This window comes from Camelina sativa, chromosome 6 (assembly GCF_000633955.1).
Source record: "Camelina sativa cultivar DH55 chromosome 6, Cs, whole genome shotgun sequence".
Taxonomy (NCBI): domain Eukaryota; kingdom Viridiplantae; phylum Streptophyta; class Magnoliopsida; order Brassicales; family Brassicaceae; genus Camelina; species Camelina sativa.
Window position 1 is genome coordinate 15,497,789 of NC_025690.1, and position 23,694 is coordinate 15,521,482.

A 23,694-nucleotide genomic window follows, 5' to 3' on the forward strand; every position below is an offset into this window, starting at 1 on the left:
TTATCAGGATCTGCTTGATTTGTTGCCCCCTGAGAGGTATCTTACTCTCTCCAAGAAAGATATTTTCGCTGTCCTCTCTCGTCCCATCCCTTTTGATGATGATTCTAAGGTATTTTTTTTACATCTTGTTTGTGAGAGTTACGAGATTGTGATTGTGATTTTGTTGTTTTTGGATTTGGGAATTAGGGTTTTGGATGAATTTGTATGAAACTGTGTTTGTGTTTTCAGGAACTATGGATTGATAGAGTTACAGGACGGGTTTGTATGGCAATTTCAGCTAAAGGAATGGCTATAACTGGGATTGAAGACCGGAGGTATTGGAATTGGAATCCAACTGAAGAATCTAGGTACTCCACACAATCTCGCTTCTTGAATCTCAATTAGAGTTTTAGAAGATCAACAAGTAGAGATGAAAATAGGCTTGCAAAAGACTTGTTTATGATAATGTAAATTGACCTGAGTTTCGTGAGCTGTTGATCCTTGGATTGGTAGAGTTACAGGGCAGGTCTTTCGAGAACACTTGAGTATATATATATAAGAAACTAGACTTGGAAAAGGTTGTTTGAGGATTACGGTTTGATTAGTGGCCTGTTTTCTCGTAGTTTGTGAGGAGGTGACTCTGCTTTTTGAGTTTTGATAAATAGCTAATGTAGACTACGAGTGTTCTTGCCTAATATTTATAGTTATGGATTTTTTGAGTTGCTATTGTAGCGATGATTCATCTCAACTGCGAAATGATTAGGTTAGTGAGACAGTTCTGCATCTCAGTTTTTGGTATGAGACTGCTTTATACAACATGAGACGGGTGCGTAGCATGTGATAGAATTCCAATAATGAACAACTTAAAAGATGTATCAGTTTGTTTGTGGAACAAAAAGAGTAAAATTCTTGTGAATCTTCCCTTGAACAGGTTCCATGTTGTAGCCTACTTACAGCAGATTTGGTGGTTTGAAGTTGATGGAACAGTGAGATTTCATCTCCCACCTGGTATTTACTCTCTATCTTTCAGAATTCATTTAGGGAGATTCACAAAAAGGCTAGGGAGACGTGTGTGCCACTTTGAACACACTCATGGTTGGGATGTAAAGCCTGTAAGGTTTTCGCTTTCAACTTCTGATGGTCAAAATGCATCATGCGAATATTACTTGGACGATGTAGAGAGAGACGAAGCACTCGGGCAACACAAGCGTGGTTGCTGGATCGAGTATAGGGTTGGAGAATTCATTGTGAATGAATCAGAACCATCAACCGAAATCCAATGGTCGATGAAACAGATAGACTGCACACACTCGAAAGGAGGGTTATGTGTTGATTCAGTCTTCATAAACCCAATTGGTGATCTGAAGGAACACAGAAAGAAAGATTTTGTGAAATAGCTTTAAGAGAGATGATCACACACACCAAAAAAAGCTTTTGATTCTGGCAAGGTAAAAATTCTTATTAGTGGTTTTTTTTTTCGGGTCAACAAAATTCTTATTAGTGGTTATGTCGTCGTTTTTACTGGTTCCCAAAATTAGGGTACATCGAGTTTTTTTTATTGTCATTTTATTATTGTGCATTTCATCGAGTTTTTTTTTTGTTTGTTTGTTTTGTATTTACTTCATACTCATTTTGTTACACATTTTAGGCGAGAGGACTCTTTTTTGTGTGTGTATACCATGTTTATAGGTTGGATGTTGGAGACTATGACTATCTGTATCCAACCAAGATTATCTGAATTATTGTCTCTGACTAATTCTATTTATTTTGTTGTGTGTTTTTTTTTTTTTTTTTAAATCATATCCAATCAAATATGATATGCATAGGATTGGATCGAATAATACAGGCTATATAAAAATACAATTATCCAAAATATCTTTCAATCAAGCTTATCCAAAAATTCAAATGCTTGAATCCTTGAAACTATCAAAAAGATACATTATCTGAAAAAGATGTATGTTACAAGATACAGAAGAAGTCAAGACAGATGAGCTACGGAAACGAATTTATATGATGTAAAATATGTACTGTACTGAAAAGTTTGAGTATAGTCTTGTTTTCAAGGTCGGATTCACTTAAAGATTTAAGGATATCCAAAAAAAATAAATCCAGGTATTGGATCGGGGAATCACACATTTGTCTAAATTGGATATTGTTGATTTTATTTAAACAAAAAAATTATATAATTCAATTCATTAAGTGAATAAGACTTAAGTTTCTTTATAATAATAATTTGAACAAATATCATGAGGAATCCAAAAAATAAAGAGAAGAAAAATAAAATGTTACAAAAATGGTAAGGTAGGTGCCAAGATTTCTAAAAAGATGATATAAAGGGAACAACAGAAGGAAGTGATTAGAAGAGGCATATAGAGTGGTTGAGCTGAATTGGGAATATTGTCCGCGAAACTCTGGGCTATCATTTGACCGAGCCGGACCTGAGATGAAGTGGTAAGATGCAAACCGTCCGGTTCAAGAGGTAGACCCATGGCGTCAACACAGTACACGTTCTTAAGATCTGTCTTCAGTTGAGCTTTTCTCACCGCATCAAGATATGGTCCTGCCCCTGTCGCTAGAGCCACCTTTTTTTGTTTGTTTTACGTCCAAAATAACAAAACACATAAACAAGATATTTGAAGAATGTTAACTAAAAATATCTGATACATTGATACCAGTAGATTTTTTTATTTTAGGAATAAGACCAAAAATGTCAATTTGCATACACCACAGCTGGATTGGTAGTACGATATTTTAGCTACAGCCTGGATTAAAAAGAATGAGTAATCACGATTCACGAACCATAAAAAAGATTGCTAAAATAATGGAGCATTAAATACATTAAATCCGTAAATACTATATTCAACAAGATTTTTAGTCTGCATGTATTTTTTTTTCTTTTATTTAATTTTCCACTATTCCAATATTACTTATCAAAAGTTCTACGAACTATTTGCTATATTGCGGATTATACCAAGTAGAAGCTAGATTGTTATTGTGCAACGTACCTGTATAATAGGAAGATTTGGCTGATCTAAATCACTTCGAAGATCAGTAAAATACTTGACTAGTCTCTTCTTATATACCGAAGCATCCACCATATCCACCGTATCCGACTCACCCTGATACCACAAAATCCCCCTGTACGAGCCGCCTCCACTACTAGCAACCGCGGCTTTCGCTCTCCTCACCGTCTCCTCGTAAAGAAACTCACCCTTTTGCCATTGGCTTAGTTTAGTCCCACCGATAGAGCAAGGAACCAAACCCACATGACCGAACCGGTAAAACAACCGATCAGCAAATGACATCCCCGGTCCAATACCATTGGTCTTGTTAACATCAATGTCAACGTGTAGTGGCTCTTTAGCAATTTCCCACTTGAGCTTGGCCGTGAGACGGAGGATTGAAGGGTTTGATCGACATTCCTGGGGGATCACACCGTCCCACACGGTGGTGTTTGTAGCGGTGTCGTTATAAACTCCACCTCGACCCGCCATATTGCTTTGCCCGGCCAAGATGAAGATACTGATGTTTCTTGGAATAGTTTGGGATTGGATTTGTGGTGGAGATTGAAGAAAAATGATGATGATGATAATAAAGAAGAAGAAAAAGATCTTGGTCATTGCTTTTGAAGTAAACTTGAAGATTGAGATTGAGATCCAGATCAGAGTCGAAGTAAGATGGAAGAGAGAATAATGTATTCCTCCTCTTCTTTTGTCTCTTTCTTCATATGCACTTCAAAAAAATTAGAAAGAAAACTTAATTAGTTTGGTTATTAAGTCAATAGACTCGAAACCTTTTCATACACAACAGGATTATATACAAAAATAAAAGGACTGATTTGTGTCTCGATACCTACACCTACATATATAATTAGTATGGGGATTTAAAACTTGATTAATTAAAAACGAAGCATAACAACGGTAATAACGTGACGTATAAATAAATATTAATACGAGAATGACGTAATCTCACAGCAACCAATAGAAAATGAAAAATTATACTAATTGGATTTCTATACTTTGTTAAATGTTTATGATTTTCTCAAAAAGACAGCTACCTAAACCAAAACTAAACCGAATCAAACCCAAAACCAACCAATGAGAGACATTTAATTTATTAGGTTAGAAAAAGTTGACCTGATATAGTAATAGAAAACTGAGTGATCTCTCCCATAAGTAAAACAGAGATCGTCACATGCACAAATCATCGATGATTCACTTGTTCTATTTCTTACAGATCTGCAATATATATTTCCAAACTATTATATGTGTTTGATGATTAAAATAGAAACTAATTAAAAAACCAAAATGATAAGAAGAAGAAGAAGGATCATGATGAGCGAATATGCAAGACGGCGTGCGGAAGTGAGTGATGAGTTCTTCACTTTTTGTTTCCTTTTGCTTTTCATATTCTCTACTTTAATAATTTTTGTATGCATTCATTCTTTTTTTCTACGTATTAGTGCTTTCTTGAAATTTATCATTTTGTAGTTTTTTTTTTCTCTTTTTCAGTTATACTAGGAATATTGAATATTCACATGAATGTTACCAAATAACTTTACGACCGACTGAGCTACTATGGCCTTCTCTATTGCAATGCACTACTAACAATTAAGAGGACAAACTTCGAACATTTACAAACAACAGAGCTGCAAGTAGGGTAGGTTTAATTAGGCTTTGCTTTGCTTTTTTGGAACCTAACCACTCGCACCAATTAGTTCTAACATTGCAAATGACTTCCACTTAATAATTAAAGAGGAATAAAAGGCTGTTTCAAGAAACGTTTTGAGCTCTTCTTGTTTCACAAGGAACAGCAGAAGTGAAACACGTTGTACTAAACACAGCATATTATGTATAATTAATAGGGATGGAAATATTAAACTGAATCATATATAAACATATAAAGACATAAACTATAAAACAGACAGAACAAAAAAATGAAGGTTTATACTACTAATATACGAATAGAATAGATGTTTTTAGTTTTTGTTACCGACTTTTATTTTGTTTTTCCAAAAACAGAACATGACAAAACTCAGAAGAAATCTTAACAATGACCTCTCTCAATAAAACCTTTTGATTTTTCAATATTTATGTTTATCTCCTCCCCTGAAACAAAAAAAAACACTAATTGAAATTTGTGAGGCTTCAGATCATGCATATGTTAATGTACGCAGTACGTTACATATATGAATGTACTCTCTAATCTCTTCTCTCTCTCTCTCTGGAGATCTCATCAATCCCAGCCATAAATGGCGGAAACTAGGAGAAGAATAGACTAGATTACAAATAGAATAATTATGAAGGTTTACTAATACACCAATAGATGTTGTAATTGCTGTTACCGACGTCTATTTTGTTTTTCTAAAAAACAGAACATGACAAAAAACTCAGAAGAAAGCTTAACAATGACCTTTCAATCAAACCTTTTATTTTTTCTCACCCCTGTTGGTTTTTGATGAACATTTTTTTTTGTAAATGATCGATGTACATTTGTAAACTCTCTAACCTATACATATCTTCTTACATTCCACATGAACCTTTGAAGCAGCCCTCACATACGAATTTCATAAAGTACTTTGGTATGCACTCTATTGGGATCAATGCGAGGGCTGCCGCAACGGCTGATGTGGAATGTAGATGATCAACAGTCATGAGGCCGGTGTTGGTTCTCTCTATTTCCCACTTCACAAACAAGTTTCATATATCTCCGAGAGAGAAATAGATTTGTTTGCTCCACAAGAGTTTAGAATTCTGATAGGAGAGACCGAAATAGGGATTGTCGTCTCTGTTTACAATCCACACGTAGTTCCTCGTAAAGATCGTGTGGGTGGCAAACAGAAACGAGTTCCCTCTCAATTGACAAAGTATTAGTGTAAATCGAAAATACAAGAGGAACCAAAATCAAAACAAGAACAAAAAGAAAGAAAAGTTAGGTGTGAGAAAATGGTGGTATTGTGGTAGAGTTATCATTTTCATCTTCTTCTTTTTTCCTTGCATCCTTCCTTTATATAATGTATCGAAATGTATAGTTGAGAGTGTATGGCGTTTTTGGGGGACAAGGATCATGCATGAACACAATATTTCTCCAAAGACATATGTTATGTTTTGGCCCCGTGAGAAATTTCCACAAGTAACTTTATTGCGAAAGTTGTTTGAGCCAATAACATGAATCTTTTTCAAATGTATGTAATTGAATAGTGAAAAAAAAAAACTCAACCAATATTCACGGTCACTGCAACTTCGGTTCTGAACAATCCGTAACAATTCAGGTTGTCACTCGTGCACAACAACAATCCTGAACATAATACGCAACAAGGTTGTTTGTTGTAACACTAGATAAAGCCAGTTAGAATCGACAATTGCACACTAACGCCAAAGCAATCTAACGTATGACAACAGTTGGCAACGTAGTCCGCAATGCTCTAAACAAGTTGGACAAAACACGAACACTTTTGAATCAACTGATGTGAGAAGACAATAGAGAGAGTAGTAAAATGAAATTCATAAGTAACAAAATTCTTAAGTCTGAGATTATAAGAGTTGCAAAAGTAAGAGACAAAAACTGANCATGAACCTTTGAAGCAGCCCTCACATACGAATTTCATAAAGTACTTTGGTATGCACTCTATTGGGATCAATGCGAGGGCTGCCGCAACGGCTGATGTGGAATGTAGATGATCAACAGTCATGAGGCCGGTGTTGGTTCTCTCTATTTCCCACTTCACAAACAAGTTTCATATATCTCCGAGAGAGAAATAGATTTGTTTGCTCCACAAGAGTTTAGAATTCTGATAGGAGAGACCGAAATAGGGATTGTCGTCTCTGTTTACAATCCACACGTAGTTCCTCGTAAAGATCGTGTGGGTGGCAAACAGAAACGAGTTCCCTCTCAATTGACAAAGTATTAGTGTAAATCGAAAATACAAGAGGAACCAAAATCAAAACAAGAACAAAAAGAAAGAAAAGTTAGGTGTGAGAAAATGGTGGTATTGTGGTAGAGTTATCATTTTCATCTTCTTCTTTTTTCCTTGCATCCTTCCTTTATATAATGTATCGAAATGTATAGTTGAGAGTGTATGGCGTTTTTGGGGGACAAGGATCATGCATGAACACAATATTTCTCCAAAGACATATGTTATGTTTTGGCCCCGTGAGAAATTTCCACAAGTAACTTTATTGCGAAAGTTGTTTGAGCCAATAACATGAATCTTTTTCAAATGTATGTAATTGAATAGTGAAAAAAAAAAACTCAACCAATATTCACGGTCACTGCAACTTCGGTTCTGAACAATCCGTAACAATTCAGGTTGTCACTCGTGCACAACAACAATCCTGAACATAATACGCAACAAGGTTGTTTGTTGTAACACTAGATAAAGCCAGTTAGAATCGACAATTGCACACTAACGCCAAAGCAATCTAACGTATGACAACAGTTGGCAACGTAGTCCGCAATGCTCTAAACAAGTTGGACAAAACACGAACACTTTTGAATCAACTGATGTGAGAAGACAATAGAGAGAGTAGTAAAATGAAATTCATAAGTAACAAAATTCTTAAGTCTGAGATTATAAGAGTTGCAAAAGTAAGAGACAAAAACTGATAACAAGGTTTTACGTTTGGCATAACATTCTGGAATCAACATTGCTAGTAAAAAAAAAGTAGCCACTACGCAGAAAACACAAAGTGAGAGAGATGGCTAGGCTCTTCAGCGTTTGCCACCACCACCTCCCAACTTAGGACCCTTTCCTGCAGCTGCAGCTTTGGGGAAATTTGCCTTGACCTTCTGTTGCTTAGAAGCAAATTCAACCTTCTTAGCCTTCTTTTCATCTTTGGTCTTCTTGATTCTTTCCTTGATCTCACTGTTAAATCATAACAATTCATTTTAAAAAGTCAAATACTTTCCTCAAATTTAACAATTCTGATGATACTAGTTGAATGATTCGAGTCTTGAGAGAGGAAAGAAAACTAACCGAAGAGCAGCTTCTCTGGCAGCATCACGAACTTCTGGCTTCTCAGCTCTCTTCTTCTGAATCACCTCCAAGGTAGCACCAACAATGGACCTAGAGTATGGCTTCTTGGTTGCACGTCTTCTTCTCTTCACAGCCTCTTGAGCTGCATCCTATAATATGTAACAAAATCAATTAGATATACTGATCTTTATTCACATGGGTCCGACATGTTAATCAAAAACCATAGAGAAATTTGGAACTCTATAAGGGTATCATCACTACCTTCTTGTGTTGTTTTCTGTACATGGCAGTCCATGAAAGCTTGGAAGGCTTCAACTTATTGTGAAAGTACCTCTTGCACTTTGAGTTAAGAAACAAGAAAACCTGATGGAACAATGAAAAACAAATATCAACCATTATAAGACTAAAGACCAAAAACATCAAATCTCATAAGATCAGGGGATTCATAAAAGTGAGTTTAGCTAACCTGAGAATCAGATCGGATAAATCTAATTCCCCTTCCTGGGTAAATTTTCTGCCCACTGAAACGACAAAGCTCCGTCCTGTATATATTCCGAAGATAATACACCAAATGAGACATTGATTGCAACAAGCAAATGATCTTTGCTAGTGAAAATATCTAAGTCTACATGATTAGAAATGAATCATATAGAGACCAATCACAGACCCAGATCCATCTAATCTTCATAGAGCAAAGAAAAACCCCAGCTTTGACTACCAAACTAACGAGAATCAAAGAGCCAGTCCAGAACAAATCAATCTCTCCGATGGAGTAAAATCATGAATCACTACACTACGCGATGCCAATTAGTCTCAATATAGGAACATAAACAGAGAGAGATAGAGTAGATTTGATTACTTGAGAACCATCGTTGCTGTTGCTCCTCCTCTTCGTCTTCTTCTTCTTCCTTCTGCTCAGGCTGCTCCCGGAAACCCTAAACTAGAAAACCCTAATTCAGTCGACACTTATATATAAGAGAGACTAACCAAAGCCATTTCCGTGTGTTTATATAATAACTTGGCCCGAACTGTAAGCCCAATAAAATAAACGCATCAAATAGGCCCATAGTTTTATTATTAAAGTGATGACGTCAGCATCTCCTCCAATAATTTATTTATTTTCCCACAGCCGACGACGAACCTGTCAATAGACCTTAAAACGGCGACGTTTCATAAAAGAAGGTTTGAAACAAAGTAGCAGCTAAGCTTTCTTCTCTCTTCTCTGCACAAGCTTCCAGAAACAAACAAAAAAAAAAGAGATCCAAAAAAAAAAAAAAAAAAAAAAAATTGGATTCANCAGTCGACACTTATATATAAGAGAGACTAACCAAAGCCATTTCCGTGTGTTTATATAATAACTTGGCCCGAACTGTAAGCCCAATAAAATAAACGCATCAAATAGGCCCATAGTTTTATTATTAAAGTGATGACGTCAGCATCTCCTCCAATAATTTATTTATTTTCCCACAGCCGACGACGAACCTGTCAATAGACCTTAAAACGGCGACGTTTCATAAAAGAAGGTTTGAAACAAAGTAGCAGCTAAGCTTTCTTCTCTCTTCTCTGCACAAGCTTCCAGAAACAAACAAAAAAAAAAGAGATCCAAAAAAAAAAAAAAAAAAGAAAAATTGGATTCAATCGTCTTCGGATATTCCAAAGAGTACTATATAAGACTAAGATAAGAGAGATTAGTTGGATATGGAGGTGGAGAAGTGGAACAGCGACGGTGGTGAATACACGTCGGAAGACGAAGGAACGGAGGATTACCGCCGCGGAGGTTACCACTCCGTCCGGATCGGCGACTCGTTCAAGAACGGCCGGTATGTTGTCCAGAGCAAACTCGGTTGGGGTCATTTCTCTACTGTTTGGCTCTCCTGGGACACTCAATCCTCTGTACACACCTCTCTTACTCTCTCGCCATTTTTTTTTTAAATACGAATTGCTTGAATCTAATCCTTAAGATAGAGTTGGTTCTAATTTGTTGGTGTGATTTTGTTACAGAGATATGTGGCTTTAAAGGTGCAAAAGAGTGCTCAGCACTACACTGAAGCTGCAATGGATGAGATAACAATATTGCAACAGATTGCAGAAGGAGACACTGATGATACTAAATGCGTTGTGAAGCTTTTGGATCATTTCAAGCACTCAGGTCCTAATGGGCAACATGTATGTATGGTATTTGAGTATTTGGGTGATAACCTGTTAACGCTGATTAAGTATTCTGATTACCGTGGCTTACCTATTCCGATGGTTAAAGAGATTTGTTACCACATGTTGGTTGGGTTAGACTACTTGCATAAAGAGCTTTCGATTATTCATACTGATCTCAAGCCTGAGAATGTTTTGTTGCCGTCAACGATTGATCCGTCTAAAGATCCTAGGAAGTCAGGAGCTCCTCTTGTTCTCCCCACTGATAAGGATAAGAGTCAAGTTGACTTCAATGGGGATTTTGTCAAAAATCAAAAGACAGGGGTTCGTAGAAAGGCTAAGCTTTCGGCTGCTCAGGGAGACGCTGAGGTTAAAGGCAATACTGAATCTGAAAAAGTTCGTGGACTTGGATCACTGGTTAATGGAACACCGAGTGGTGCGGAGAAATTGATGGAAGAAGAGTGTCCTTCAACTTCTGCTACAAATGGATTAGATGGTAGCGAGAAAGGGAAGCAAGGTGGTAAGAATGGGAGTCGATCGAGTAGAAGGCACCTTGTGGCATCTGCTGACCTCAAGTGTAAACTTGTTGACTTTGGTAATGCATGTTGGACTTACAAACAGTTCACAAGTGACATTCAAACGAGACAGTATAGGTGTCCAGAAGTCATCCTTGGATCTAAGTACTCTACATCTGCAGATCTTTGGTCCTTCGCTTGCATATGTTTTGAACTTGCCACTGGAGATGTACTTTTTGATCCCCATAGTGGAGACAATTATGATAGAGACGAGGTATGCTCTAGTCCTGGTGTCTGTTTGCTGTTGTGTTATCCTCATATTTTTGGCTTTCTCTTATATTGTTTTGTGGGATTTTAGCATCGTTATGCTTTTAGATCGTTTTAGTTTTGTTTATGGGAGTTTGGAGAATCTAATTTGGCCTTTTCTGATAATAGGACCATTTGGCTCTGATGATGGAGCTTCTTGGGATGATGCCACGCAAGGTATAGCAGAATCATCAGCAGATAGTTTGATTTAAGAAGTTTGTTTCGACAATTTGAATAGCTAAACCCTTTTTTCTTTTTTGTGTGTTTGCAGATAGCATTAGGAGGCCGCTACTCCAGAGATTTCTTTAACAGACATGGTGATCTTCGACACATCAGAAGACTCCGTTTCTGGCCCATGAACAAAGTCCTGACAGAGAAGTACGAGTTCAGTGAGCAAGATGCGAATGACTTGAGTGATTTTCTTGTTTCGATTCTTGATTTTGTCCCAGAAAACCGACCAACTGCGGCTCAGTCTCTGTTACATCCGTGGATCAACTCTGGTCCTCGCTCTGTAAAACCTTCGCTCTCACCTAAAAAATCCGAAGACAAGCTCGATACAGAGAGAAAGAAGACAGAGAATGAGGAGCAAGAAGCTATGGAAGTAAAAATGGGGAACGTTGTCATATCATCCTCAGACGCCAAACCAGGTACGAGCAGAAGCTCCTCTCTTAAGCAAGCAATTTGACTTCTGAGATTTGTCCGTTTGATATCTGAGTTCTGTTCTGTAATTGAGCGAGGGAACCTTGTGATATTAAAAATTGGCTGTGTGTCAGTGAGATAGCACGAGTGAGAACCATCTCAAAAGCTTGTTTAATAGAAAGTCATGAGCTCTCCAACAGTTTCATGTATGCAGAGTCATATCTTGATTGTGTACTTTTACGAATCCAATACAAATTTATTCACACATTTGTCGTAAAATATTTGATTGAAATATACACCATCATCTGACAAAACCACTGATCAAGGGTTTGTGCAATTCCGGTTTCCGGCTTGGTGCTAGTGTTTTAACACCATTACGTAGGCAGTATTAGTCAATTGATGTCATATTACACTTGACACATCTAGTTTAAATGCTTAGCGGCAATGGAAGCAAGACATTCGTTATTTTGTAGCTTTTCTAATGAATTTGCCACACTCAAGAAAATCAATTCATGATCAGCCTCGACAACAGAATCCGATATATAGATATATATGCTTTCACTTTTTCATATCACCATGTTGGAAAAGGAAACATCAGTTAAAACCCCCAAAAGGCCTAAAAGAAAAGCAGTTTTATTACAAATCAAGACTGGTATCTTCTTTCACATAAACCCAAACGCAGCGTTATTATTACATCACAGCTTCCCTTTCTCTTCCACGACGACTTTGCCTCTTCCTGCATCGTCATCCATCTCCCCAACATCGTTGAAAGTCTGGCCAGTTATTTGATCCGACGTTTTCAGGGAAGTTGCCACGTGTCCAGGCCTTGTATCTTTCACGTCAACCGTCACAGTTGTCTTCCCCGTGCCTGTGCCTTCGTCTCCACGCACCGCCCGTGTCTCATCACCAGACGGCGTCGTCGCACCAGTCAGCTTACTCTTTATTGCTCCCGTCATGTTCCCCAACGCACCCATTATCGTTCCCTTCCCTTCTTCACCTCTACAAGAACAATTACAACACATATTAGCACATTCACTAAGTAAAAGTTCCGACCCTTGGATCAAATATATTCTAAGAGATCATGTCCTATACCTTTGGGCAACAGAATCTCTAGTCTCATGGGCTTTGTCAGCAGCCGTTTCTTTGCTCTGTTCCGTCCTTCTAGAAGCATCTTCTTCAAGTTCTTTGCCCTCAAGTCTCATCTCTTCCATCTTCCTCCTCGCTTCTTCTCCGGTCTCGTCCAGCTTCTCCTATTAATTAGCAATAAACGTCATTTTACTAACCAACTGTGCATATCTAAACACATAAAATATTCTGCTAAGTTCATTACCTTGGCCGTGTCTTTGGTCTCAACGGCTTTTTGTTTGGTTTCCTCTGTCTTGCCAGACAAGAAACCCATAGCTCTCTTTGCCGTGTCCACCGCACTATCCTTTAGTTCACCAATCTTACTCACTCCCACATCTTTCCCTTCCGTCGCCTTCTCTGCTGTATAGTCTTTGTATTCACCCATTTTCTCGGCCGTCTTATCTTTGGCTTCCTTAGCCTTATCAGCCGTGTAATCTGCCGTCTCCTTTGCTTTCTCTGCAGTCTTATCCTTTGCTTCTATCGCCTTGTCCACTGTGTAGTCTTTGTATTCACCCACCGTCTCGGCCGTCTTGTCTTTGGCCTCCTTTGCCTTCTCAGCAGTGTAGTCTTTATATTCGCCCATTTTCTCCGCCGTCCTATCTTTAGCTTCTTTCGCCTTCTCTGCCGTGTAATTTGCGGTTTCTTTAGTCTTGTCCGCCGTCTTGTCTTTAGCTTCTCTCGCCTTCTCTGCCGTATAGTCTGCGGTTTCCTTAGTCTTGTCCGCCATCTTGTCTTTAGCTTCTCTCGCCTTATGAGCAGTGTAATCAGCAGTTTCCTTTGTCTTCTGTGCAGTACTGTCTCTAACCTCTCCAGCCTTCTCTCCGGTTGCGTCTCTCATCCCCGCTTCCTTCTCCGATGCAATCCCGGCTCCCTCTCTGGTAGACTCAGCCGCATCATGGCTTTTACCGATCACTGCTTCTTTCGTTCCTTGCACGGCCTTCATCACCGAGCCTATTAGTCCGGGCCTCTCCGGCTCGGTCGTCGTAGCCCTCTCTGTTACTTTGTACGTCACATCCCCTCTGTTGATATCTTTCAGATCTTCAGCCGCTAGACTAGCCACGGCCTCAGCTCTCTCAGCCTTCGCGGACCTCTCTGCCTCCCGTTGTCCTGACGCCATGGTTTGTTTGGATGCCAAGAAAGATTTTAGATAGATTTTTAAAAATATATATATTTTCGAATTGTCTCGTGGTGTGTTAATGAGTATTTTAGAGCTGCTTGTTGGTTTTATAGCAAGTGTTCTAGTTATAGTGAGATGCCACGTGATGACCTTGATGAAGCAAAAGTTGCTACGTGTGTTCTGGTATTCTCCTTAATTTCCGAATTCATTAATCCAAATATCCCTTTTGCTCGACACGTATCTGAGACCATCGTTCTATTGAGAAACAATGCCACGTGGGCTTTTCATGCATCGAGAGAGCTGGGACTTAACGTGCAAGGAAGCAATTATGGTCGGTTCTCACATACTTCTAAACCGTGTATCACGCATATTAAAAAAACGTTTTCCCTTTTTTTTTTTATTTATTTCTTTCAATTATTTGTGTTAGTTTAGCGAAATTAATGCACCCAAAGTACAAACTGTCCCACAACCGAGAACTAAACCTCATAACATTCCTAGAAAAACAATACAAAATCCGTATAGACAAAAAAGTAGACGCACCTTAATTCATTGACGTACGTTTTAACTTAAACTCCTAATTTAGGGTTTCATTGATAACGTTAATCAAAGTTCTTTTAGTTTAAAAATGAATTAGTTATGGCATAATTTTTCCAATCAACAGAAAAATAATAATTATGGAACATGTAATTTTGCTGACAATGTATTTTCAGCAAAGTAGAAAATATATTTCTAACATGAGAGAGTTTAACCGGTTTCAGAAACCATTGAATGGATTTCTACTTTTTGCTGTTGTAAATGCAAACCTATTATTAAGTAATCGTAGAAAAGTCAAAGGAATTGTCATTCACTAACTCCTCCGAAAGCCAAGAAGAAGGAGAACAAAAAATCAAGTGAAAACTTTAAGACCACGTCCACAACCACAAGACGAATCCACCTCTCATATAAATTTCATTCTTATTTAAAGAAAATAATTATCCATAATTAATAGCCTACGTACACTCTTTTGGATCATTTATGAGAACACTAGGGAAAAAAATGGGAACTTCACATTGCCGTCGTCTTCATGGCTTTATTTTGCTTCTAGCTATGTTTATTTCCTCTGTGTTTAGTGTAGCTGCAAAGATGGAAGGCGTTTCTTTTCTCGGTGACCCGAAACGTAGTCTCTCCGGCTCCAATGATTCCTCTCTTAGTGAGTCTGGGGGATCATATAAAATGTGCGCGACTCATAGAGAGGCTAAGGATGGTGAACCAATGCCATTGGATTTTGATTGTGAAAAAGGGTGTTATTTCAAAAATCACTTTCGCCGACTATGGCCAAGCAACTGGTAGCTGTGGGAAATTTAAACGCGGTAATTGTGGAGCAAGCAATACCTTGAATATCGTCAGAAAGGTAAATAAAATCAATTAACACATATATAATTATTTTCCAAATAGTGTTCTTATTATTATCGTTTTTTTTTTGGGTGCAGAAATGTCTTAGGAAAGAGAAGTGTAAGTTGTTTGTCCCGGACAAGATTTTTGGTCCGAGTCACTGCAAGGGAGCTCTCAGACTCGTTATTGACGCTACTTGTACGAAAGCTTAGTTTTTGGTTTCCTACTTTAGTCGTTTTGTTTCAGATTACAAAGGTTTCCTTTCCGAGTTAACCTTTGTTGTACTTTTTGCTTGAGTTTAGTCTAAAGTCCTTTGTAACTTTTTCCTTTTTCTCTTATTTTGATAAAAAGTCTTTTAATTTGTAACTGATATATACGTGAGTTCATATATAACTTTATTTATTTTTTATTTTTATTTTTTTTTCAATTATATAACTTTATTTACTATACACGAGTTTTTGATATTAATTAAGATTGAGTATAAGGAGTATGTAGTTTAGTTCTTTTCAAATTATTTGCGCTCTGTATTCTCTTATAGAAACAACAAATACAAGATACTATTGGTTAAGACTTAAGATACAAGATACAAGCGTCGTTACGGTTCAGCTAGCTGTGTAGCCAAACATTATTTTTACTAAAGTAATGACATCCGTTACGGCTAGGACGCATATTTTTTAAGTGCAGACGTAAAATATCGAAAGAAGAATATACTAATTAGTTTTCCGGCCTTCCAATAAAGTTAATTAGCAGAGACGAAATTCTAATGATCACTGGAATTGTGAAACCGGTTAAGCTATATAATAAGGTCTTGGGGAATATTTTCTACTGAAAATGCAAAGTAATTGAATAGTAATTAGAAGTGACATTCACCAACACCTCCGATCGAATGCCAAATTTAGAACAAAATTTAAACGACAAATTGATAGAAAACTTCGCAGCCATATCCGCAAACAAACTCGCATCTCCAAGAACCATATAATTATTCCATTGTAAATCAAAATCAAAACATTACATATTTACATTTAACAACCATCCTTAAGTTAGTAGCTATCTTATAGCATTTTCATTGTCTTTCTGATCTATAAGGAAACCCAAAACTAGAATAAAAATGGAAACTACACATTGTCTCCCTCGTCATGGCTTAATCATTTTGCTTCTTGTTACATTCCTTTCTTATGTGTCTTGTTTTGATTCAATGATAAACGGTTCTTATATTAATGCAAGAGACATCAGAATCCACCGTTATAGGAAACGTGTTCTCTCCAGTTCCAAATCTGGAGGATCTCAACCGAATCAACGGCCACTGTGCTTTGCGAAATCGGCGCCTAGAGACTTAGTACCCATCCTTTGTGGTGGAGGATATGTTATCTCTGATATAAAATTTGCCGACTATGGCCAACCCACGGGCGACTGTGAAAAAACGTTTAAACGTGGAAACTGCGGTGCACCCGCTACTTTGAGGTTCGTCAAAAAGGTTTAAATCTAAACATATTTGATTATCTCTTTGAATGAAGTACTTGTACGTATTTTCCATATCTTATTGTTCTTATTTTATGCAGAATTGTCTTGAAAAAGAAGAATGTTATCTTCCACTGACAGACGAGATGTTTGGTCCGACCCATTGTAAGGGACTTGTTAGATTCGCTTTTTCCGGTTCTTGTAAGAAGAAAAAAAGTAACTTAAAGGATTCGTGATTCTTATAACAAATTTGTCTTTTTGCTCTTTTTTTGTTTTTTTTTACAATTATGTTGTTGCTTATCATATTTATGATTTTTTTAGAAGGAATATCTTTTATCAAGTGCATCTTTTATGTTGCTAACTTAGACAATCCATCGAATCACGCTCGTGTTTCCTATGTGCATATTTGACTGGACTCTTTTCCTCTCCGATTATACATAAGAAAGAGTGTTATATTACAATATGCTATAATCAAATCTATCTATGAAAAGATATACCAGCCAACAAGTAACCTCCGAGGGAACTACATCTACATGACTACATGTACCCTAACCCTAGTGTTTTTGTGTAAGAGGGACTACAGATAACTTAATTGGCAATTTATATCAATTATATAAATGTCGTTATTGAAATTCAAATCCGCATAATTCTGCGTTTTTAAAAAGGATGTATAAATTGTTTTGATAGTGAGGAAACTGAAGTAAAAGAATGCAAAATTTACATATTAACATGGAAGTGTTGTTTTGACAAAAAAAAAACATGAAAGTGTTGAAAACACACGTAAGAGAGCGGAAACTCGCCGATATTGTCTATATATAGGAATAAATTTTCACCTAGCCAAAAAAGTTTAGAGCAAAGCATACAAGATGAAAAAATCTCTATAACTTAATAAATAACTTATTGTTGGTGTACAAAACCTTATATATGTAAACAAGAAGATCAATCTTATTAACCAAAAAAAAAAAAAGATCAATCTTCATGTTAACGCCGAACCTTCCTAACAAAAAGGTTATGTAAGAATACATATGGATAAGTTATCAGTAATTCAGTATAATAATACGATCAATTAGCGGAGACAAGAGCCTAAAGATCCATGGGATGTGAGACTAATTAGACTACCTTTTTTTAGGAAAGCAATTCAAAAAATCTTCTGGAAATGCAAATTTGTTATTTAGTAAGCGCGACAGAGTCAGAATGAATGTCCTTCACCAACACCTCCGAAAGCCAAGATGAATGAAAAGTGGAAAAAAAAAAGAATACAAATGAATTAGAACATAGCTAATAGGACAAATTGATAGTAAACTTCGCAGCAACATTATGAAAACACTACCTATATATAACTAAATACACACGTAATTAAGTAGTCTGCTTAGCATTTTCATTATGCCTTCTGATTTGTAATAGAACGCAAAATGGAAACTTCACATTATTTTCGTCGTCATGGCTTCATCATATTGCTTCTTGTTATGTTTCTTTCATCTGTTTCTAATCTTGCTTCAAAAATCAACGGGTCTTTTGATGCAAGAGGCACTAATTCTAAAGGATCTCCTCCACGGGGAAAAGAATATTCTTTCTGCGGGTTGAATAACCCGTCTGAGGATGGTATCATATTTGCACCTAAATGCGATAAAGGATATTGTTTTTCGCAGATCAAATTTGCGGACTATGGTCAGCCCACTGGTTCATCATGTGAAACGCTTAAACGTGGAAACTGCGGTGCGCCCGCTACTTTGAGACTCGTCAAAGAGGTTGTTAACAAAGTTACCCAGCAATTATAATCTGTTTGACGATAATTCTTTCTTATTGATTGTTATTATTTTTTTTAATTCATGCAGAATTGTCTTGGAAAAGAACGGTGTAGGATTTATATTACAGACGAGATGTTTGGTCCGACACATTGCAAAGGACCTGTTAACTTCGTTTTTTCTGCAATTTGTAAAAAGACTTGAGGCTTTCTTAATTGTTTCATACGTTAAGAGAAGGTTATTCGTGTAACGTTTTTTCTTCCCTTTATTGTTTTGATGCACCGCATCTCATGTTGTTGATTTACGTAATCCACTGAATTAGGCTTTTGTTTCCTATTTCAAGCTTTGAAAAGAAAACAAAAAATGATTTTAGACCTCCTCCGGTCCGGTGATCAGTATGCTAATTCAATTATTCAGCTTTCCCTAGCTTCCACTGTTTTTTCTAAAATGTATTATTAATACATAGAAAATGCATCTCAAGGGTAAGTGTGAATTGTTATCCTATATGGATAAGACATAAGAGTACGTACTATAATTTTTTTTATTATTATAAATACCTTTTCATTAATTCTTCAAATTGGGTAACCAGATTACAACCAAGCTCCAACACGGAGTGAGACCTACACTGAGACAAACAAATGCATAAACAGGAAACAAAGACCATGGTTAATGAAAAACACGAAACCATGCAACCAAGAGAGTATCTGACGGGTTAGAGATCCTTTGATTGAGCGTTAGCGGACCCAGATGAGACCTGAGAATGTTCTTTGTTTCCAAGAGTACTGCAGAAGCTGGACGGAAGGAGGCGGTGTGAATACGGGAGTTTCGTTCTTTCCAAATTGAGTACACCGAAGCTTGGTAGGCTAGACGAAGGATCCAAGCGATGTACGTACTATTATTAGTTGTGCATGGAACTTAAATCGGAAACCTGATGATATGTACGTTTTACCGCACACTCTAAGAATCATATCTAACAACCACACGGATCTATGTTACACACGTACGGAGTAAACTCGTACTCGCCCAAAAGATATAAAATCAACAACGTACACTTTCTCTTCACTTTTGCTTTTACCCAAGCAACTCAATATTTCCATTTATTTCGTATCGTCAATATAGCTTCATGGATATTTTCTTCTTCATGCTCATCCTCTTGAAATTAATATCGTCCAACATGTTTTCTAGGATATCAATATTGTAGACGATCTCGAACTCTCAAAATAATCAACTAATTAACCCAAAAAAAAAAAAAAACTGCGGAATAATTTGTTGAACGTTGTATATAGTTACAAAACCGGGGAATTCCAAAACGTTAAATGATTAACACATGAAAAGTGGTACAACATGTAGCACTTTTATATTATTTTGACGGGTACAAATATAAGAGCAAATTTTTAAGTTTGTTATTTTAATACTAAAAGGGTTATAACAATAAAATCAATTTAAAGAGACAAAATTACAAAGTTCAACGAATAATTGTGAAACCAAATAAACTGTCTTTTGCAATAATAATTTTTTTTCCTTTGAAAAAGCAAATCTATTAATAAATAATCGTAGAAAAGTCAGAATGATGTCCTTCACCAACACCTCCGAAATCCAAGAATCAAAAGAAAATTTTGACAGAAACATTTGCGGACACCTCCTCACACGAGTTCGTCTCTCCAACAGACTTTAATTTGCAGTGGAAAAAAAAAAGACCCTATATATAACTACGTACGTACTACTATATGTTAATAGCATTTTCACTACACCAAAAATAAAATGGGTGCTACTCATTGTCGTTGTCATGGCTTCATAATAGTTCTTGTTATGTTTCTTTCCTCTATCTCTTGTTTACCTTCAAAACTGGACGTTTATTATGATGCGAGAGGTATCAAAATCGAAGTTGGCCTGAAACAAAATCTCTATGATTCCATTCCTAACCCTCGTAGTGATTTTGGTAGTTCTCTTCCTACGTTGGCCAATCAGATTCCAGTTTGTCGTCACCAAAACAGGTCTAGGGCCCCCGTATTGATATTTGATTGCAAAGAGAAAGGATATGTTTTCACAAAGATTAATTTCGCTGACTACGGCCATGCAAGTGGTGATTGTGGTAACTTTAGACGCGGCAATTGCGGCGCACCCGATACCTTGAGGCTCGTCAAAAAGGTTTGTAACACTCGTTCATTGTGATTTGGTACGATGTTTTATATTAATTGGGTTTGCGGGAAACTCTTAGTTCTTCCCATGATGAGTTGGGGTATGGCAAATCCAAACATTAGATGCTCATTAGAAAACATATTTATTAAGTATATGTACGGAACACAATACTAAATAAATATGTGTTCATTATGTTGATTTACCATTTTTTTTTTGAATTACTAAGAGGTTCTGGGCTTAGGCCCGTACATCCCCTCAATCCAGAGACCAGAGCATTTTATATGGTCCCTTCCCAAACGCCGTCTCTCGAACCGACGACTTCTAGACTTTTGCGAGAAAGTCTTTACCAACTGAGCTATCAACGCTTGGTTTTTTATCATTGTTCATAATGATCTGTTCATTATGTTGCTTCACCATTATTTCATGGAGAATGAAAATTTCATTAGATATTTCAATAAATCTTATAAATTGTTATTCGTGCAGAATTGTCTTAGAAAATGGCAGTGTGTGCTTCTTTTGGGGAGAGGGGACGAGATGTTTGGCCCGACACACTGCAAGAGTCCTCCTTGGTTCGTTGTTGAAGCTACTTGTACAAAAACTTAGGTCTCTACTGCACAAGTGTTTCTTTATAATTTTTTCAAACTTAGGTCCCAACTTTGCAGCTTCAGCCTTAATGCTTTGATCTAAGTTTGTCATTGATCATATTCATACTAGGGCTCGTACCTCCCACAAGATCGTGGAAATTTTTGTCGTACATGTATTATTCGTTAGATCAACTTTAATTTATACAGTTTTATTTTATATTTTGTTCTTATAATTCTAATGATTTTCGAGTCACCGTAAATTTAATCCAAAACTAATTATACATCCATCAGCTCATATTGTAAATCAGAAAAGGTCCTAAATCAGGAATCCTAATTTCTTTTGTTTTGCTCAAGCTCGAAAGAAATGATCAAGCTTATGAAGAGAGAAGTTTGGGTGTGAGGAGAAAAGTATTTTTAAGAAAAAGCTCACTAAAGTTTGCGACTAGGAGGAGAACATAGTTCTACAATTTTTGTCATAAAAAAAATAGCAGTTTTTTAGTTTGTGTATTTTTTCTTCTAAAAGTGTTAAAGGGTCTCAACTCTCAAGTGTTAACTGCAATTTGTTTTTTTTCTTTCTGAAATAGTTAAATAATTGATGTTTTTATATATATGTTTTTTAAACGCGACATAACCAATAAATGGACAACGTAAATAACATCTCATATTACATGTGCTCTATAAAAGTGCCAAATATCTTAAAATGTAAAAAGCTAACGGATGATTGTGAAAGTAATTAAACTCTCTTATACTACAAAAATCTTATAATTTTTCTTCACTTATTTAGTAATCTATTAATAAGTAAAAAGTAATCGTGGAAAAGTCAGAATGTCTTTCCCTAACACCTCCGAAAACCAAGAAATAAGAGAACTGAAATAATAAATATATAAACTGATAGAAATTTTTGTGGCCACATCTACACACGACACGAATTCGCCTCTCCAAAACTTAACTAATCCAAGTTTTGATATATATATAAAAAAAAAAAAAAAAAAAGAACCTNAAAGTGCCAAATATCTTAAAATGTAAAAAGCTAACGGATGATTGTGAAAGTAATTAAACTCTCTTATACTACAAAAATCTTATAATTTTTCTTCACTTATTTAGTAATCTATTAATAAGTAAAAAGTAATCGTGGAAAAGTCAGAATGTCTTTCCCTAACACCTCCGAAAACCAAGAAATAAGAGAACTGAAATAATAAATATATAAACTGATAGAAATTTTTGTGGCCACATCTACACACGACACGAATTCGCCTCTCCAAAACTTAACTAATCCAAGTTTTGATATATATATAAAAAAAAAAAAAAAACAAGAACCTATAACTACATCCATAAGTTAGCATACTTATCATTTTCGATATTTTTAAATAAATGAGAACAGAAAAAATGGATAATTCACATAATCGTCGTCGTGGTCATGGCTTCGTTTTGCTTCTTGTCCTGATTTATTCCTCTGTATTTGGTTTCTCTTCAAAGATCGATATTTCTCGTAACGCAAGAGGCATCAAAATCGTCGGAGACCAAAAACGTTTTCTCTCGGATTCCAATCATTACCATCGTAGCGATTTTGTGAGATCTCTCCAACATGGCAAGGAACATTCTGCGTGTACGAATCATAAATCTGTTCGAGGTCCGATAACACGTCTTTATTGCCAGGACGGATATATTATCACCAAGATCAATTTTGCTGACTATGTTCAATCCCACTGGTGCATGTAAACACTTTAGACACGGTAGTTGTGGCGCACCAGCTACCTTGAGACTCGTCAAAAAGGTTGGTAACAAATTAAATATGTTGGTTTTTTATTTTCTTCATGTGGAGTAGTAAGTATTAAATATTTCAAATGTATCTTAATTATTGTTGGTATTATTTGTGCAGAATTGTCTTGGGAAACCGAAGTGTGTATTTTTAGTTACGGATGAGATGTTTGGTCCAAGCCACTGCAAGGGACCTCCTACACTCGCTGTTGACGCCACTTGTACAAAATCCTAGGTTTCATATTCCTACTTAAGGGGTTTTTTTGTTTGTTTGTTTGTTATAGACTTATAGGGATTCTTATTGATGTTTCTCTTTTCTTTCGTTTTGATCAAGTTGTTGTTGGTCATAAAGTTTATTGTGCAACACACGAGAGGGCCTTTGATGCACGGATCTTTATGTTGTCGATCAAGTTTCAAGCGCTTTTATATCATCAACATAGTCTTTGATTGTTTCACTGAATCTTTATTTTGTTGGATTTTGTGAGTTTCTAACTCAATACTAGTTTATTATGAACTGATTGACTCATAATTATTTGGGCTTCATATATAATTGTCGATGTGAGATTTCTAGCTAACACGTCTTCCAAAGATAATCAGTGACATAGAATTAGGATGTTGTGGTGGGTAAAAAAATCCAGCCTGGCCCGAATCTAAAAAAAGTCCATCCAGAAAAAGCCCGATCTCATAAAATCCGAATGGGTATTAGGTCTTGTGGGTAAACCCGAACGGGTTTTTAGTTTTGTGGGTAAACCCATGGGTACCCGATTTTTTTTGTCTTATATGATGTATTTTGCATTTTGCATTATGAATTTTTGTGTCTTTAGCTTTTTGGTAC

At 36.5% G+C, this 23,694-nt stretch overlaps 9 protein-coding genes across 10 annotated transcripts; 6 read left to right on the forward strand and 3 right to left on the reverse strand.

The window, feature by feature from the left end:
• LOC104699098 (F-box protein PP2-A15) lies at positions 2-1,758 on the forward strand (the record flags this gene model as incomplete). The annotated part of the gene is made up of 3 exons (XM_019246369.1): positions 2-109; positions 229-347; positions 911-1,758. Coding segments are annotated over 3 exons (693 nt in total), but the record flags the coding sequence as incomplete, so codon positions are not given.
• Positions 2,175-4,200, reverse strand: LOC104791562 (probable carbohydrate esterase At4g34215). Of its 2 annotated transcripts, XM_010517478.2 has the most exons (3): positions 2,985-4,200; positions 2,703-2,741; positions 2,175-2,561 (listed from the first exon to the last, which is right to left on the reverse strand). In XM_010517478.2, the coding sequence occupies exons 1-3, from the start codon at positions 3,597-3,599 to the stop codon at positions 2,265-2,267; spliced, it is 951 nt and encodes a 316-aa protein (XP_010515780.1). In that variant the 5' UTR covers positions 3,600-4,200; the 3' UTR covers positions 2,175-2,264. The 2 variants fall into 2 exon arrangements, with proteins under 2 accessions (XP_010515780.1, XP_010515781.1); XM_010517479.2 differs by lacking the exon at positions 2,703-2,741 and having other exon boundaries at positions 2,985-4,175.
• On the reverse strand, positions 7,503-8,925 carry LOC104791563 (60S ribosomal protein L24-2). The gene is made up of 5 exons (XM_010517483.2): positions 8,814-8,925; positions 8,421-8,496; positions 8,216-8,317; positions 7,955-8,103; positions 7,503-7,843 (listed from the first exon to the last, which is right to left on the reverse strand). The coding sequence occupies exons 1-5, from the start codon at positions 8,822-8,824 to the stop codon at positions 7,690-7,692; spliced, it is 492 nt and encodes a 163-aa protein (XP_010515785.1). The 5' UTR covers positions 8,825-8,925; the 3' UTR covers positions 7,503-7,689.
• Positions 9,464-11,829, forward strand: LOC104791564 (serine/threonine-protein kinase SRPK). Its single transcript, XM_010517484.2, has 4 exons — positions 9,464-9,847; positions 9,956-10,891; positions 11,053-11,100; positions 11,195-11,829. The coding sequence occupies exons 1-4, from the start codon at positions 9,653-9,655 to the stop codon at positions 11,606-11,608; spliced, it is 1,593 nt and encodes a 530-aa protein (XP_010515786.1). The 5' UTR covers positions 9,464-9,652; the 3' UTR covers positions 11,609-11,829.
• On the reverse strand, positions 12,076-13,883 carry LOC104791565 (embryonic protein DC-8). The gene is made up of 3 exons (XM_010517485.2): positions 12,893-13,883; positions 12,655-12,812; positions 12,076-12,561 (listed from the first exon to the last, which is right to left on the reverse strand). Exons 1-3 carry the CDS (start codon positions 13,802-13,804, stop codon positions 12,258-12,260), a joined length of 1,374 nt encoding a protein of 457 aa, XP_010515787.1. The 5' UTR covers positions 13,805-13,883; the 3' UTR covers positions 12,076-12,257.
• Positions 14,805-15,549, forward strand: LOC104791566 (beta-galactosidase 1). The gene is given in 3 exon segments (XM_010517486.2): positions 14,805-15,084; positions 15,086-15,194; positions 15,274-15,549. Coding segments are annotated over 3 exon segments (489 nt in total). The 5' UTR covers positions 14,805-14,818; the 3' UTR covers positions 15,388-15,549.
• On the forward strand, positions 17,947-18,582 carry LOC104699099 (beta-galactosidase). The gene is made up of 2 exons (XM_010414445.1): positions 17,947-18,381; positions 18,469-18,582. The coding sequence occupies exons 1-2, from the start codon at positions 18,046-18,048 to the stop codon at positions 18,580-18,582; spliced, it is 450 nt and encodes a 149-aa protein (XP_010412747.1). The 5' UTR covers positions 17,947-18,045.
• LOC104699100 (beta-galactosidase 11) lies at positions 20,131-21,282 on the forward strand. The gene is made up of 2 exons (XM_010414446.2): positions 20,131-20,526; positions 21,001-21,282. The coding sequence occupies exons 1-2, from the start codon at positions 20,140-20,142 to the stop codon at positions 21,118-21,120; spliced, it is 507 nt and encodes a 168-aa protein (XP_010412748.1). The 5' UTR covers positions 20,131-20,139; the 3' UTR covers positions 21,121-21,282.
• LOC104791568 (beta-galactosidase 2) lies at positions 22,488-23,110 on the forward strand. The gene is given in 3 exon segments (XM_010517489.2): positions 22,488-22,796; positions 22,798-22,875; positions 22,981-23,110. Coding segments are annotated over 3 exon segments (501 nt in total). The 3' UTR covers positions 23,095-23,110.